The sequence below is a fragment of the Callithrix jacchus genome, chromosome 14 (genome assembly GCF_049354715.1).
Source record: "Callithrix jacchus isolate 240 chromosome 14, calJac240_pri, whole genome shotgun sequence".
Lineage (NCBI taxonomy): Eukaryota > Metazoa > Chordata > Mammalia > Primates > Cebidae > Callithrix > Callithrix jacchus.
The window spans coordinates 8,916,264-8,933,428 of record NC_133515.1 but is presented as its reverse complement, the minus strand read 5'-3'; the positions used below and the strand labels follow the sequence as shown (position 1 = coordinate 8,933,428).

General features: G+C 40.4%; 1 protein-coding gene and 1 long non-coding RNA gene across 3 annotated transcripts in view; one reads left to right on the top strand and one right to left on the bottom strand.

Annotated features, from left to right (window-relative positions):
- The first annotated feature begins 654 nt into the window (after nt 1-654).
- TXNDC9 (thioredoxin domain containing 9) lies at nt 655-16,952 on the top strand. Of its 2 annotated transcripts, XM_002757418.6 has the most exons (5): nt 655-749; nt 3,752-3,972; nt 8,995-9,113; nt 13,594-13,848; nt 16,178-16,952. In XM_002757418.6, exons 2-5 carry the CDS (start codon nt 3,784-3,786, stop codon nt 16,293-16,295), a joined length of 681 nt encoding a protein of 226 aa, XP_002757464.1. In that variant the 5' UTR covers nt 655-749; nt 3,752-3,783; the 3' UTR covers nt 16,296-16,952. The 2 variants fall into 2 exon arrangements, with proteins under 2 accessions (XP_002757464.1, XP_078204913.1); XM_078348787.1 differs by lacking the exon at nt 655-749 and having other exon boundaries at nt 3,922-4,265.
- LOC128929562 (uncharacterized) overlaps nt 11,681-17,165 on the bottom strand; it is a 50,247-nt gene continuing 44,762 nt past the window's right edge. The window contains exon 3 of the long non-coding RNA XR_013526333.1: nt 11,681-13,296. This is a non-coding gene — a long non-coding RNA (uncharacterized LOC128929562). The remainder of the gene's footprint in view (nt 13,297-17,165) is intronic.

Below are 17,165 nucleotides of genomic sequence, written 5' to 3'. Positions count from 1 at the left end.
AGAGACAAATCCAGGACAAAATAGGAACCTCTCAGTAACATCCGTGCATTATGCATTATGTACAGTCACTGAATAAAACATAGAACAGGACATACCCGATCAATTCCCTAACATAGGTCTTCATTTTTATGCTCAAAGCAAGAGCAAGTTCTAAAAATTCCTGTGTTTAGGGGAGGCAAGGGGGAACCTACAGGAGTAGTGGAAAATGTTCTATATCTGGATCTGGACGGTGATATTTTGCGTTTTAACTATGCAGAAGGTAATTGTGCTGTATGTGTTTATGCCTCGACTTTAAGAAAAAGAAAAATGTTCATTCAACAGAACGGAAACGCAGTTCGAGCGTCATTGCTGAGCAGGAGTGCAGCTGTCTCATTTCCAGTCTCGCGCACTGGATCGTGAGTTCTGAAGCACCGTCCTGAGAAAGTCCGACCACGCCAGCCTGCGCACTAAAAAACTGCAACTCCCAGCATGCCTTCCAGTTCGGCCGTGTACCGGGAGAAAAGCAAGGGCCGAAAACCTCGGGTTCCGGGCTGCTGAGCGGCAGGCGCACGCGCAGAACTGCTCCCACCCGCTCTCCCGCCCCTTCCTCGGGCGTCCAAGGTGATATCGCGCGAGGTCCGCAGCCAATACGGAGGCGGAAGTGACGGCTGGTTTGTAGCTGCCGGCAGGTATTGCAAGGCTAAAGCTAGAGTGGACCTCTCTTTTGAAACTGCTGCTCTCTCACTTCTCAGGCATCACCGAGAGCTCAGGTGAGGCAGAGGATAATGAGCAAAATCCGACCACTACGTCCGGGTGCTGGTGGACACTACGTTGCTCCACATCCGGAGCGGGGGGGGGCCCCGAGGCCCCGGCACCGGCACCGGCACCGGTGTTGGTGTCCTTCGGAGGCTCTCGCACATGCGCACGAGCAGGCGTTGAAGTTGGGGCCGCCGGGACTGTGCCCTCCCCCGTCTCCCCGGGCACTGGGTTGCCATTGGGGAGGTACCTGGGTGCGGTTAGGGACCAGGCCCCTTGATTGTTTTGGCGGATACCTGTAAGGATGTCCAGGAAATGACTAGGGAATTTGAGGACGCGCTGTGTCCCACCTTTCCAGCGGAGTAGTAAAAAGGAAGAATCAGAGGCTGTGGTTTGACGAATAAAAAGCTAACGGAGTTGTTGCATGGTCTGCTTACCCGGTTCTCAATGCTCTAACCACCAACACTTACCCCCAGAATACCTGCTCTTAATCGCTTCTGTTTCCATTTATCCCAGAATTAAATTCTGGCCTCATCCTTAAAGCATTCTCTGTGCTTATCTCTGGAGCACAGGTTCTAATGTATAATTCAGTAACTTATTTTCTCCTTCCAGCCCTCTCCCTGAGGGTCGCAGTCCTACTGACATTTTCCTTGGGCAGTAGGAAGTGTGGAAATCTTTTGCTATTTGAAATACAGTACCTTTCCAATTTTATAGCACTTACAAGGAGCTTACAATTTGGTTTTTTAAACTCAAATACTTTTGAAACTTAACAGCGTAGTAATTTGAACGGAAGCGAGGCAAATGTTCATTCAACATTAAACATGTTTATTGAGTACCTTTTGTGTTCTGTGGCGATACAAAGATGAAATCAAGTATACTTTTCAAATGCTTTTCCTGTAAAGAAGAAGGAATCAGAATTGAAGTTTGCAAGAATATTTCTCTTCAGCTCAGCGTTTATAGAGGGCCTGTGTGGGTCATGATCTGTGTCAGAAGCTGAGTTAATGAATTCACACTCTGTTATGAAATTTTGGGTGCTTCGGTAGTATTTGCAAACGTATCGTAGTTTATAGACATGCAACAGCCTTCTGCTTTGTTAGACAAATTATAAATAATTTCTGGGTTAATAACCCCGAGAGACACATAAAATTGCCCTCTAATTGTTGGTATAAAATATTCCCATTTCTTTTAAAATTAAAGTTTCTACTAATTGCTAGTAGAAAATGCTCCATTTCTTTTAAAGCATATAGTCATGTGTCACGTAAGGACATTTCAGTTTTATGAGATTATAATACTGTATTTTATTGTACCTTTTCTATGTTTAGATACACAAATGCCATTATGTTACAGTTGCCTACAGTATTCAGTACGGTAACATGCTGTACAGATTTGTAACCTAGGAGTAATAGGCTGTATGGTATAACCTCGGTGTGTAGCAGGCTGCACCTTCTGGGTTGTGTAAATACAGTCTATGGTTGGGCGCGGTGGCTCACGCCTGTAATCCCAGCACTTTGGGAGGCCGAGGCAGGTGGATCACGAGGTCAAGAGATCGAGACCATCCTGGTCAACATGGTGAAACCCCGTCTCTACTAAAAATACAAAAAATTAGCTGGGCATGGTGGCGCGTGCCTGTAATCCCAGCTACTCAGGAGGCTGAGGCAGGAGAATTGCCTGAACCCAGGAGGTAGTTCTCCTGGGAATTGCAGGAGAACCTCTCCGAAGGTTGCAGTGAGCTGAGATCGCGCCATTGCACTCCAGCCTGGGTAACAAGAACGAAACTCCGTCTCAAAAAAAAAAAAAAAAAAAATACAGTCTATGATGTTTGAACAACATCAAAATCACCTAATGCACACATTTCTCAGAATGTATTCCCATTGTTTTATGGGTTTTTGTTTTTTGAGACAGGATCTAGCTCTATGGCCCAGGATGGAGTGGAAATGGTGTGATCTCAGCCCACTGCAACCTTGGCCTCCTGGGCTCAAGCTATCCTCCTCCCATCTCAGTCTCCCTAGTAGCTGGGCTAGAGGCTCACACCACCTTGCCTGCTAATTTTTCTATTTTTAGTAGAGACAGGGTTTTACCATGTTTGAGACCAGACTGGTCTCAAACTCCTGAACTCAAGCAGTCTGTCCAGCTTGGCCTCCCAATGTGCTGGGATTACAGGTGTGAGCCATGGCACCCAGCCTAGAATGTATTCTCATTGTGAAGTGATGCATGACTCTAATTGAGATAGGTCTTTCTTTCTAATCTGGATTAGTTATATTTTGAAACTCTTATTTTGCACAGAGGAGTGATGATGGGGAAAAAATTTTTTTTAAGTGTTTGGAGTGTTTTACATCAAAGTTAAGAACACTGTCAGTAAATGGAAACCAATATTAATTTTTTAGCCTCGTCGATTTTTTTTTGTTAGGTAATAGGAGAACAAGAATGGACATTGATGCTTAGGGAACACCAGGCACTGTTCTTTACATAAATGGTAATGAGACGTTTTAGGAAACTAAATGTCTGGAAATGAAACTCATTTGGGTAGTGACTGTGAAAAAAATCTGTGTTTTGCTCAACTCTACTCTGTGTCTGTTTAAAGTTTAATATATATATTTGTAAAACCACAGTAGCTGTACCTTCCTATTGTTCGCAGTTGTTTCTGATTTCTCTTTTCTGTTGGTAAAGAACACTGAATGTCCGTCTATATCACTAGGTATAACTTCACAACTCATTTCTCTGTGGTTTGGTGATGGTCTTAAAGACTGTCTTTGCTTTAGTATAGTAAAACACATGCTAAATCAGAAGCATCCTAAATTTGCTATAAGTTGTTTTTGAGTGGTGTGACGGGAACCTATTGAAAATTAAATTTAAAAACACACAAAAATTCTTAAGCCCAGTATCAAGTGCTTGGATGTCATTAGAATACTCCATAGAGTTCACATTATATATTCACCAGAATTTTTGAAGATGGTAAAGAAAAGCTTGCTTATTGTTTGCATTTTTTTAAAGTGTGCTTTGTAAATCTTCTCCCCAGCACCCAGGCTGAACTCTGTACTATTTGGAAGAATGGAAGCCGATGCGTCTGTTGACATGTTTTCCAAAGTCCTGGAGAATCAGCTGCTTCAGACTACCAAAATAGTGGAAGAACATTTGGATTCTGAAATTCAGAAACTGGATCAGATGGACGAGGATGAATTGGAACGCCTTAAAGAAAAGAGACTTCAGGCACTAAGGAAAGCTCAACAGCAGAAACAAGTAACCTCTCTGCCCTGCTTTCTGAAATTGCTATAACAGTATGCGCCTAACAACTTATATATACATGTGCTGTAGTACTTACATTTTGTTCTTTGTTTTTAGGGATTTTGGAGTTCATAGTACCTATTACTGTTAAAAAATTTCCCAGAAAAAATATGTTTGAAGACACATTCAAAATTAGCCCAATCTCTGTATTAATCTACAGTCAAGTAAAAGAAAGATATGCCCAAGATCGTTTTTCTGAATTTGTTTGGTTGAATGGAGGGCTAGGGAGTCATTGGTTTCCATTTCAGGTAATATTAAAGCCTATCACAATTTAGCTGTTTTCAAAGCAAATGAGATAACACACGTGAGATAAGAGCTATTAAGTCAATTTATGTTAAAAAATTATTTCAGGCATTTCCAACGAAATATTTATGTGGCATATTCAAAAGAATGCATGCTTTGTAACAAAGAAAGGTGGCCACAGCTCTATCCTTGTTGCCTCTTAGAATGTTCGTATAGAATAAGCGCAGAGTTGTAAACTCTGATTGAAACCAATAGATTAAATCCTGTAAATTGAATTTTTTTTTCCTTTTTGAGACAGTCTCACTATGACACCCAGGCTGCAATGCAGTGGTGACACCTCGGCTCAAAGCAGCCTCTGCTTCCCTGGTTCAAGCAGTTCTCCTACCTCAGCCTCCTGAGTAGCTGGGACTACAGGAGCATGCCACCATGCCTGGCTAATTTTTGTATTTTTGATAGAGACAGAGTTTCACCATATGGGCCAGGCTGCTCTTAAACTCCTGACCTCGAGTGATCCTCCTGCCTCAGCCTCCCAAACTGCTGGGATGACAGGCATGAACCACCCCATCTGGCCAAGTTCTGTAAATTGAATTTTGATTAAAACATATTTCCATTGGGTTACATTGGAAATACATTGTTGCCAACTCTGGTTCCTTTTCAGTTGACTGACTAAAACATGAGGCTTAACTTTTATGATGAAATAGGGAGTTTTGGCCAGGTGTGGTGGTTTTCAGGTCTGTAATTGTAACACTTTGAGAGGCCAAGGCGGATAACCTGAGGTTTGGGAGTTCAAGACCTGCCTGGCCAATGTGGTGAAACCCTGTCTCTAATAAAAATACAAAAATTAACCAGATGTGGTGGTGTGCGCCTGTATTCTCAGCTACTTGGGAGACTGAGGCAGGAGAATTGCTTGAACGCAGGAGGTGTAGGTTGCATTGAACCAAGGTTGTGCCACTGCCCTCCAGCCTCAACAATAGAGCTAGACCCAGTTCCCCCAAAAAAGGGGGAGTTTTGCTTGTATTACTTTAGCATGACTTTGATATATTTACACCCCCATGTTTAGAACAGTTGATATGTTTAGAAGAGTTACTGTGAAATAATCTTTTATGAATGAGTCCAAATTTCTATATTTTGAGTTTTCTAAAATAGAATATGTTACATGGCTTTTACTTGTACCCTATTTTAGAAAATAGGTTGCTTTTCTTTCTTTTTTTTTTGAGAGGGAGTCTTGCTCTGTTACCCAGGATGTAGTGCAGTGGCATAATCTCAGCTCACTGCAGCCTCCGTGTCCTGGATTCAAGTGATTCTCCTGCCTCGGCCTCCCAAGTAGCTGAGAGTACAGGTGCCCACCACTACACCCAGCTAATTTTTATATTTTAGGAGAGATGGGATTTCACCATGTTGGTCAGGCTGGTCTCAAACTCTGACCTCAGATGATTCACCTGCCTTAGCCTCCCAAAGTGCTGGGATTACAGGTGTGAGCCACCCTGCACCAGGCCCAGTTGGCTGCTTTTCATAGTATAGGGCTGATAATTAGTATGCAGGCGATGAATTGTTGAAATTTAAGGTAATATATGTTTAGGTTCTCCCACAAATTCATATTTCATGATTACATTTAAGTACACTACTAATTGCTAATGTGCAACTGAAAGTAATTATTCATAACAAGGATATTTTTGTAGAGAGACTATGAATTCACCTGATTTGCAGTGATGAACATACATTAAATAATGTCTTAAAGGAACTTTTTGGCAGTTCAAAACAGTGGTCTGAATATTTATGGTTAAAACCAACTAAGTCAGGGAGGCTGGATATAGGCCCTTTTTTATTATTAATGTATAAATCAATTTAAAATGAATTTGTCATGGAGTAATTTAGAGGGTCTTATTTTAAAACTTTCATTGCATTTTAATAGGTCTTTTTTATTAAAATGTCTTCTGGAAGTCGGCAAGAAGCCTAGTGATTTGTGTAGATATTCTTTTTATAATAGATTATACAGTAATTTTGATTTTTTGATCCACAATGATATTGGCGAGATCAGTGTATGCAGTGACTTATACGTAGCACTTAATAGGCCTAGGTGAACCTGTATTATTCTCTCAGCCAAGCACCCTCCTATTCTTAACTAGAGTTGGTGCACATAGGTAGGGAGCAGAGGGATAAGGTAAGAAATAGGAGGAGTTAAGCAGAGGCTTGGGTGATGGCCACTGAGAGCTGGGTGCTGCCCAGCTGCCATGCCTCAGGTAGGCCTGACCTGCCTCATTCTGTTCTGCAAGTACCTTAGGAGCACACACTGTCTATAAGGGGCTATGCTAAGAGCACAGGGGTGTGGTGAATGTGTCAGCAGAGGCCCTGAGCATTGGTAGAGGTTCAGGATGGGCACATCCTCCCTCAAAAAAGCCAGGACAGTTTCAGGTCTTCAGCCTCCTGATTAAACACTTGAGAATAAATAATGAAACGAAATAGCAGCTTTTTTTTTTCTTCAACAGAGTCTTGCTCTGTCACTCGGCTGGAGTGCAGTGGTACAATCTTGGCTCACTGCAACCTCCACCTCCTGGGTTCAAGAGAGTCTTCTGCCTCAGCCTCCCTAGTAGCTGGGATTACAGGCACCTACCACCAAGCCCGGCTCATTTTTGTATTATTAGTAGAGACGGGTTTCCGCATGTTGGCCAGGCTGATCTTGAACTCCTGACCTCAGGTTATCCGCCAACCTCAGCCTTTCAAAGTGTTGAGATTACAGGTGAAGAGCCACCACATCCAGCCTAGAAATAGCAGCTTTTTAAAAGACAAATACTTTTTTTTTTTTGAGAAGGGTCTTGCTCAGTCACCCAGGCTGGAGTACCGTGGCATGATCTCAGCTCACTACAACCTCTGCCTTCAGGGTTCAAGCGATTTTTGTGCTTCAGCCCCCAGAGGAGCTGCGATTAAAGGCGTGTGCCAACACACCTGGCTAATTTTTGTATTTTTTGTAGAGACGGGGTTTCGCCATGTTGCCCAAGCTGGTCTTGAATTCCTGTCCTCAAGTGATCCACCTGCCTCAGCCTCCCAAAGTGCCGAGATGACAGGTGTGAGCCACTGCACCCAGCCTAACAAATACTTTTTAAGGGCACATATCATTGGTAAATTGCAAAAGCAGTCATGAAACTTCATATGCCAAAGAAAATATCAGGGTCTCCTGTGCATGTCAGTTCAACATAAGCAGATGTGAACCACAGTTCACAACCACAGTTGTTATAGTCTGGCCATGTTCATTGACATCCAAAGGAGGAAGGGAGATGGCCTTCCTGGCTCTTTGGTTGGACCTCTTCTGGAGGGCTGGATTGAGACGTCTGTCACATTTTAAGAAGACATGAGTGTGTTTAGATGATATCCTGGAAGAACAGGAATTCTAGAAATCTTTTCATATGAGAATGGTTGAAAGGAACTGGAAGTGTTCAGTGTGGAGAAGGGAAAACTTAGGCAATTTGTGATGTTTGAAGGGCTGACATGGGAAAGAGATTAAAACTTTAATCTTTGTTCAAGCTGGAAGCCACAAACCAGAGTTATGAATATATTACAGTTCATTGTGAGAAGACCTTCCTAACAATTAGTACAGGTACAGATGCTTTTTAAACATTTCTAAGGTGGTTACCAAAAGCAGACAGAGCTCTTCCTCTTCAGAGCTGCAGTAACCTCCTTCTGTCCCCAAAAGAAGGCTTTATCTCATAAGCATTATTTTTACTTTTTTCTTTTTCTTTTTATTTATTTTTGAGACAGAGTCGCTCTGTTGCCCAGGCAGTGATGCGATCTCAGCTCACTGCAACCTCTGCTTCCCGTGTTCAAACAATTCTCCTGCCTCATCCTCCCTAGTGGCTGGGATTATAGACACCTACCACCACAGCCAGCTAATTTCTTGCATGTTTTTTAATAGAGACAGGGTTTCGCCATGTTGGCCATGCTAGTCTCGAACTCCTGACTTCGGGTGATCCAGCCGCCTCGGCCTCCCAAAGTGGCTAGGATTATAGGCGTGAGCTACCACGCCCAGCCTCATGAGCATTATTTTTAAAAGACATATAATAACTTGTATCAAATATTTCTGATTTTAGTAGTTTAAGAGTACCTGGATAAAGTTAAGTGGACATTTACATTCTGAGTCTATGATCTAAATTTTTATTTTTGAGGTTATGAGAAAAACAAATACTTTTAGTTACCAAGACAGGTAATTGTCTTGAACCCAGGCCATGCTGTGGAGACATTCACTGCCCATAGACTAGTTTTGCGTTGACAGTAGAAACAGGAAAGTAAACTGCTAAAAGGAATGCATTTCTCTATAAGATAAAATTGACTTCAGTCAGGCACAGTGGCTCAGGCCTGTAATCCTAGCCCTTTTGGAGGACAAGGTGGGAGTGTTGCTTGGATGTAGACATTTGAGACCAGCCTGGCAATATAGTAAAACCCCATCTCTACCAAAAAAGAAAAATAAATTAGCCAGGCATGGTGTGGCATGTGCCAATGGTCCCAACTCCTTGGGAGACTGAGATAGGAGGATCTCTTGAGCCTAGGAGGTTGAGGCTGCAGTGAGCTATGAGCATGCCACCACACTCCATCCTGGGCAACTGTAGCGAGATCCATTCTCAACAATAAAAAACACTTAAAAAATGTATTACAAAATACAATGGTGATTTAGACACTTAAAATGTCAAGCGGTGCTGAAAGAGATGTTTCACATGTGTGATGTTTTGCTTCTCTCCAAATTAGGAATGGCTTTCTAAAGGACACGGGGAATACAGAGAAATCCCTAGTGAAAGAGACTTTTTTCAAGAAGTCAAGGAGAGTAAAAAAGTGGTTTGCCATTTCTACAGAGACTCCACATTCAGGTAACTTGGTTTCCATTCGTGACTTTTTCTCAAAGAAACACAATGAACTTTTTCTAAAAAAAAACCCCACACAATCAACTGTTTGGATAGAGATATACTGGCTTACTAGAGAAATGAAGAAAACTAGGCCGGGTGTGGTGGCTCACGCCTGTAATCCCAGCACTTTGGGAGGCCGAGGCAGGTGGATCACGAGGTCAAGAGATCGAGACCATCCTGGTCAACATGGTGAAACCCCGTCTCTACTAAAAATTAGCTGGGCATGGTGGCGCATGCCTGTGGTCCCAGCTACTCGGGAGGCTGAGGCAGGAGAATTGTCTGAACCCCAGAGGCGGGGTGCGGTGAGCCGAGATCGCACCATTGCACTCCAGCCTGGGTAACGAGTGAAACTCCGTCTCAAAAAAAAAAAAAAAAAAAAAAAAGAAATGAAGAAAACGAAAAAAAGTTGTTTTATTGTACTCTCTCATGTTTTTTAGTATTAAGTTAGGCAGTCTGGGCCCAGTGGCGAAAGCCTGCAATCCCAGCACTTCAGGATCCACTCCAAGGCAGGTGGATCACTTGAAGTCAGGAGTTCGAGACCAGCCTGGCAAACATGGCAAAACTACAAAATTAGCCAGGTGTGGTGGCAAGCACCTGTAGTCCCAGATACTGGGGATGCTGAGGTGGGGCAATTGCTTGAACCTGGGAGATGGAGGTTGCAGTTAGCCAAGCTTATGACACTGCACTCCAGCTTGGGCAATAGAGTAAGACTGCATCTCAGAAAAAAAAGAGAGAGAAAAAAGTTAAGCAATTGTTAATTTTAAAGAGTAACTTAACAGTTACAGGCAAAAATATAAATGAATATTACTGAAAGTATTCCCACATAAATAGCTATGTTTTTGAATTATATTTTCACTAGCTAACTCTTAAAAACATCTTAGAAATGTACGCTTAAAATTCTTATCATCATGACAATAATTATTTCCATCTAGTATTGTGATACAGACACAGTGTTGGGAACCAGCAACAGCTGTTGAGAGTCAGTGTTCTTTCACTCAGTCCTTCTCAGCTAACAACTGTGATAGAGAGATGGTGGCTTGGCCAAACCTTTCACCAAAGCAGAGTTGGGACTGCCAGTCTTGGCTAGAAGGAGAAGTGATTTTTCTTAAACCACCCTAGGTCTCCAAATCTCTCTAAGGAGGCAAATCCCTTATGAAATATTAATACCTCCCCAGAAGAGGTTATGTCTTAAACCAAAGGACCCAAGCCTTTGTGGTTTTGCTCACAGATTTGATTAGTTACCAACACTTAAAAATTGAGAGATAAACCCTTTTGAAAATATTCATATTCAGAATTTTTCTTTAGAAAGCTCAGAAAACTATAATAGCAGAGCTGAAACTAATGGCAGTCTTCTGCTAACTGGCAGCTGCCCCCACCGAAACAGACAAGCACTGTGCTCTAGGTTCTCTGGCACTCACTGTGGTGTCAGCCCTGCTGTCTTTATTTCTGTGGCCTGCCTGCCCCTTTTTCTTGACCTTACAACCCAATAGCTTCATTGTTAGTTGACACCTTTCAAGAATTGATTGCTGGGATTCATTGACTAAGAGAATAAAAATGAAAGAAAATATTGAGATGGTGTTATCTCTTGTGAGGAACAGGGAGAGAAGGGATTAGGCAGGCAGAAGGGTATCAGAGAAAACTCTGCCCTTGTGGTACACAACTAACTTCGATTGCCACACATTCTTCAAGTTGCCAACCTTTCACAGATATGATGAGGTGATACGTAAATATACTGGTATATAAAATATTATTTGTCCACTTTTTTTTTGTTTAGTTTTGGGTTTTATTTTTTTCTGGCGGGGGGGGTTGGTTTTTTTTCTTGAGATGGAGTCTTACACAGTCGCCCAGGCTGGAGTGCAATGGCAGGATCTTGACTCACTGCAACCTCCACCTCCTGGGTTCAAGGGATTCTCCTGCCTCAGCCTCCCAAGTAGCCAGGACTACAGGCATCTGCCACCATGCCCGGCTAATTTTCGTATTTTTAGTAGAGATGGAGTTTTGCCATGTTGGCCAGGCTGGTCTCAAACTCCTGACCTCAGGCGACCCACCCATCTTGGCCTACCAAAGTGTTGGGATTACAGGCGTGAGCCACGGCACCCAGCCTCACTAGTTTCTTCTATGTCTTACCCAACTAAATTGTTGGTTTTGTAGAGGCAGAGCATTTGCCTGTATTGTGGCCCACTGTGCTCTGGGATCATAGCCCTAAAGCAACTGCCTGACACATAGTAGGTGGTCAATAAACACATTTGATGAGTGTATAAACGGTACATCACCAGCAGTACTCACCTTCAAACAGAACTGAAAAATTAAAATGAAAATCATCCAATTAACTTTATATATTAACAGAGTTCCTCATACATAGTAGATGGAATGCTTTTGTGAATATTATCCCTGGAACAGTCACAATAATCTTCAGAGGCACTCATTTCATGTGTGGAAACAAAACTTGGAGAAATTAAGTGACTTACCTAATATCACTCAGATATTAAATGATAAAACAGAGAGAGATTTGAGCTTTGAACCCAGCCTACTGCTTTTTAAAAATTTTTTTAATTATTGTGGCCAATAGTAGGTAAATATGGGGTACATGAGATATTTTAACACAGGCATGCAATGTGTAATAATCACATCAGGGTAAATGGAGTATCCATCATCTCAAGCATTTATCCTTTGTGTTATAAACAATTTAATTATGCTTGTTTAGTTATTTTTAAATGTACATAAAGGCCTATAGCTATTTATACCATGACTGTTGCTTTTGAATTTTTAGAAATTGATTGACAAATGGTATAATTATAGACTTATTTAAAATAGGTTCCTGGCGGGGCATGGTGGCTCACACCTGTAATCCCTGCACTTTGGGAAGCTGAAGCATGTGGATCGCCTGAGGTCAGGAGTTTGAGACCAGCCTGACCACTATGGTGAAACCCTGTCTCTACTAAAAATACAAAAATTAGCCAAGCATGGCAATGGGTGCCTGTAATCCCAGTTACTCGGGAGGCTGAGACAGGAGAATCGATTGAACTCAGGAGGGTGAGGTTGAAGTGAGCCGAGATTACACCACTGCACTCTAGCCGGAGTGACAAAGTGAGACTCCACCTCAAAAATAAATAAATAAATAAATAAAAGTTGATCATAATGAACACCTAGGGTTCAGAACCACCAGTCTAAAAGATTGTTGCAACAGTCTGTTTTAGAAACAGTCATGAATTGGCCAGTTGGAAGCGAATTTTTTTTTTGAGACAGAGTCTCACTCTCTTGCCCAGTCTGGAGTGCAGTGGCGCAATCTTAGCTCACTGTAACCTCTGCCTCCCAGGTCAGAGCGATTCTCATGCCTCAGCCTCCTGTGTAGCTGTGATTACAGGTGCCCAACATGAAACCCAGGTAAGTTTTATATTTTTAGTAGAGATAGGGTTTCACCATATGGACCAGGCTGGTCTTGAACTCTTGGCCCCAAGTGATCTGCCCACCTCAGCCTCTCAAAATGCTGGGATTACAGGCGTGAGCCACTGCATCAGGCCAGAAAATAAATTTTAATATAAAGAAGATGTCACTTTTTTGTTTGTTTTGTTTTTTGAGATAGAATTTCACTATGTTACCCAGGTTGGGGTGCAATGGCACAATCTCGGCTCACTGCAGCCTCTGCCTCCCAGGTTCAAGCAATTCTCCTACCCCAGGCTCCCAAGTAGCTGGGATTACAGGCACACATCACCAAACCCAGCTGATTTTTTAAATTTTTAGTTGAGACAGGGTTTCACCATGTTAGCTAGGCTTGTCTCAAACTCCTGACCTCAAGTGATCTGCCCACCTCAGCCTCCCAAAGTGCTGAGGTTACAGACGTGAGCTACCGTGCCCAGCCAAGAAAATCTTACTTCTATTTCCCTCTTCATTGGAAGATGGCTTAATAAAAGTTACTATGGGTATTTTTTAATTCCCTAAAAGCATAATGGCCAAATTTATTTAAATATTATTAGTAACCCTTAGTCTTAATGTGCTTCGAGTTTCATATTTAGAAGCAAGGAGTTTTTCCTCAGTGATGCTATTCAGTTCTTCTTCATGACTTCCAAATATGGCACCATGTGTGCATTTCTGATTCTTGTCTCTTCTGAGTTCTGTGAAGTTTCACTTTGTCCCTTCTCAGGTTTTCCTGTATGAGATAGGACAAATTCCTTTATGACTTAAAGCATATATTTAATATTTTAAAGGATAATATCGTTAATGCAAATCTGACTTTCTAGAATCTTACAGGCTGTTTTCCCATCTCATAATCAGGCAGCTAACCTTTGATCTGGAACTGAGGTCATCTGACACACTTGCAGGTTGGCTGCCATGTTATGAGACTCAACAGAAAAACTATATAATTATTAGATTTACCTTAATGACATTTATTTTGGAAAAAAGATTTGTGGTTTTAGCTTATAATTTTCTATGTGGTTACGTACAGGTGTAAAATACTAGACAGACATCTGGTGATATTGTCCAAGAAACACCTCGAGACCAAATTTTTGAAGCTGAATGTGGAAAAAGCACCTTTCCTTTGTGAGAGACTGCATATCAAAGTCATTCCCACACTAGCACTGGTAAAAGACGGGAAAACACAAGATTATGTTGTTGGGTTTACTGACCTGGGAAATACAGATGACTTCACCACAGAAACTTTAGAATGGAGGCTCGGTTGTTCTGACATTCTTAATTACAGGTAACTTTTAACAAAAGATCATACTGATTTTAGTTCATATAGTTGATATTTTTACAGAGGACTTTTGTATTGTAACATTTATTTTATGAAATTAATACCTTTCGGCTAAGGCATAGAAAGTTTCTCAAAGGAAAAGCATATTTCTTAAAGCATGTGTTATTAGAATGATTTTACAGCAAAATCAGATTTACAGATAAAACTGATTTTATAAGTAAAACTGAATCTCACCGTACTTCTGACTATAAAAGTTTTCAGTTTAACATGCTATTGAAACTAATTTTGTATTAATCTGGAAACTTAAAATGGCAATCTCTAGTTGACTATTCCCTAATTTAAGCCAGATTACTCAAATGGACACTGACTTAAGTGATTCTCTTTGATAAAATAAAAATTAAAAACACACTATTGCAAAGAAAGTTATACTTTAAAATACTAGATTTTTAACTTAGATATTTCCGTTTTACTTATAGAAGCTGATAAATACAAAAAGGTTTCTCTGCCTAGCTTACATTACTTGCTATGAAGAAGTTTTAGTTTGAAAACAATCCAAAACCCAACTTTCATTTCTTTGTCTACTTCTTCAGACAAATAATTTATCTAATTCCACAAATCAGAGCATATCATCTTGTCTTTTTTGCCTTTTCTTGATTTGCAGAAGTAACAGGTAAAATTGTGCAATCATTCCAGAGTCATGGTGCCTTTCAAGAAGTAAAAGGTTCTCACTTTTTTCTTTCTGCCCCATTTTCCTCCCCTCTTTTCTCTGACTCTCCTAGACATGCCGAAATCATTCCTATGTTGTAGAAATTGGTTTCATTTTCTTAATATTAACATAAATATTAATATTTATTAAATAAAGTTATATTTTGAAGTAATTTTAAACCTTAAACAAATTGTATACTGGCGGAGTGGCTCACTTCTGTAATCCCAGCACTTTGAGAGGCTGAGGTTGACAGAATTGCTTGAGGCCAGGTGTTTGAGACCAATCTGGGCAACATAGTGAGATGAGACCTCATCTCTACAAAAAACTAGTAGAAACAAACCCCTACAAAGTAGTACAAGGAATCCTCATTGTCCCTTTGCCCATATTACCCAATTTTAAACGTATTTGTTGTATCATTGTCTGTTTAGATACTATGAAGTATTTGGGGGACCATTTGAGCAGAAGTTGTGGATACAGTGTCCCTTTACTCCTAAGGACTTCCATATGTATTTCTGAAGAACATTTTCCTTTTTTTTTCCTTTTCCACTTAAAAAAACATTTTATTTTTATTTTATTATCTTTAACTTATTTATTATACTTTAAGTTCTGGGGTACATGTGCAGAACATGCAGGTTTCTTACATAGGTATACACGTGCCATGGTGGTTTGCTGCATCCTTCACCCTGTCAAGACTTCCATATGTATTTCCTAAGAACATTTTCTTACATGGAGCCACAGTGCAATTATTAAAACAGGAATTACTGTGTAATTTATAGCTCTTATTTCAAATGTTATCATTGTCTCAATATTGTCCTTCATACCAAAAATGCAGCACGTTTAGTTATTATAGCTTTAGTTACCATTGTTATTCTTTGGTTCTTAAGACTGATGTTTTTGAAGAGTACAAACTGTTTATTTTGGAGGACATCTCCCAGTTTGGGTTTGTCTTACATTTCCTCAAGACTGGATTTAGATTATCGATTTTTGACAGGCATGTTATGGAAGTAATGCATCATATCAGGAGGTATGCGATGGTTTCTCTCATTTCTGGTGAGAGCTGAGCACTATGTTAACCAAATGTTAATTCATAATGAATGATAAAAAGGAAAATAGGTCTGGTGCGCTGGCTTACACCTATTATCCCAGCACTTTGGGATGCCAAAGCAGGAGGATTGCTTGAGCGTAGGGGTTCAAGACCAGCCTGGGCAATATAGTGAGAAGTCATCACTACAAAAAATTTAGAAATTAACTGAGCATGGTGGCACATGCCTGTAATCCCAGCTGCTCAGGAGGTTGAGGTGGGAGGATCGCTTGAATCCAGGAAGTAGAGGTTGCAGTGAGCCGTGATCACACGACTGCACTTCAGCCTGGGCCACAGAGTGAGACCCTGTCAATATTTAAAAGGAAAATAATATTGATTTAAAACAAATTTAATAGTATAAAATAAGGTTTAAGGCTATTAACCATCAATATAAGCATTATACCTCTTCCCTGACACCAGCATTTTAAAGAAATTTTATTCTATATGTTACAGGAAGGAAACAAAGGTAGACTTTTTGTGCAGTTTAGCATACTAGTACTAAATCATAAAGAATAAAATGCTTTTTCTATTTTTTTTTAAATTTCTAGTGGAAATTTAATGGAGCCACCATTTCAGAGCCAAAAGAAATTTGGAACAAACTTCACAAAGCTGGAAAAGAAAACTATCCGAGGAAAGAAATATGATTCAGACTCTGATGATGATTAGAGCTCATTAATTCTTTGTAAATTGTCTTTTTTCTTCTGCTTCAGATTTAAATGTGTTTTCTAAATTCTATTGATGTCTATACATTAGTCATCTAAATACTCATATTCTCGAGTTTTATACAGTTGTATCACATTGAAAGGTATCTTTACTATTTTCTGTGTGGCCATCATGTTTAAGTTGAGGAAAACTTCTCCGTTCTTAAATTATCTGGGACGGGTCTGGATTCTCTATTTTTGAGATTGACTTTATCACAATAGGATTCATACGTCTTTATACCATTCACAATTGTGTTTTTGATCTACAGAGTTAGAAATTCAAAAACTATTCCAGAACTAATTAATTGGTATTATTTATACAACAGGTCAAGTAACATTTACTGGTGCAATACTGCACTTGTAAATGAATTATAAACACTCTTCTAGAATATATTCAAATAGCTATTAAAGAACTGGTTATTTATTCTGGACACTGCATGTTGATGTTGAATCAACTGATGCCAGCAGAAAGCTATTTTGGGTTGTGAACATACTGCCTTATTTAAAGGGTCCTGATTGCTTGTATTTTAAACATTAATTAAAAAGAAATCAGGAAACACTTTTGAAATAACAGCATAAGGAACTCCACTGTCTCTGCTCAATAAAATACTTGTAACTGGAAGTTTAAGTTTATGTGGAAATTGTCATAAAAGCATACATCCAACAAAAACATTTTTTCAAGTCTACTAAATCTTAGTAAGAATAGGGACTCGGTGGCATTTGAGCCAATGCCTCATTCCCTCTCTCCAGTTCCCAATCCTGGACTACAGTTTCTCCTCTGGAAGAATAGGTTACTAGCATGCCTCATTCCCCCATGCTCTGTGTTGCAGAAGCC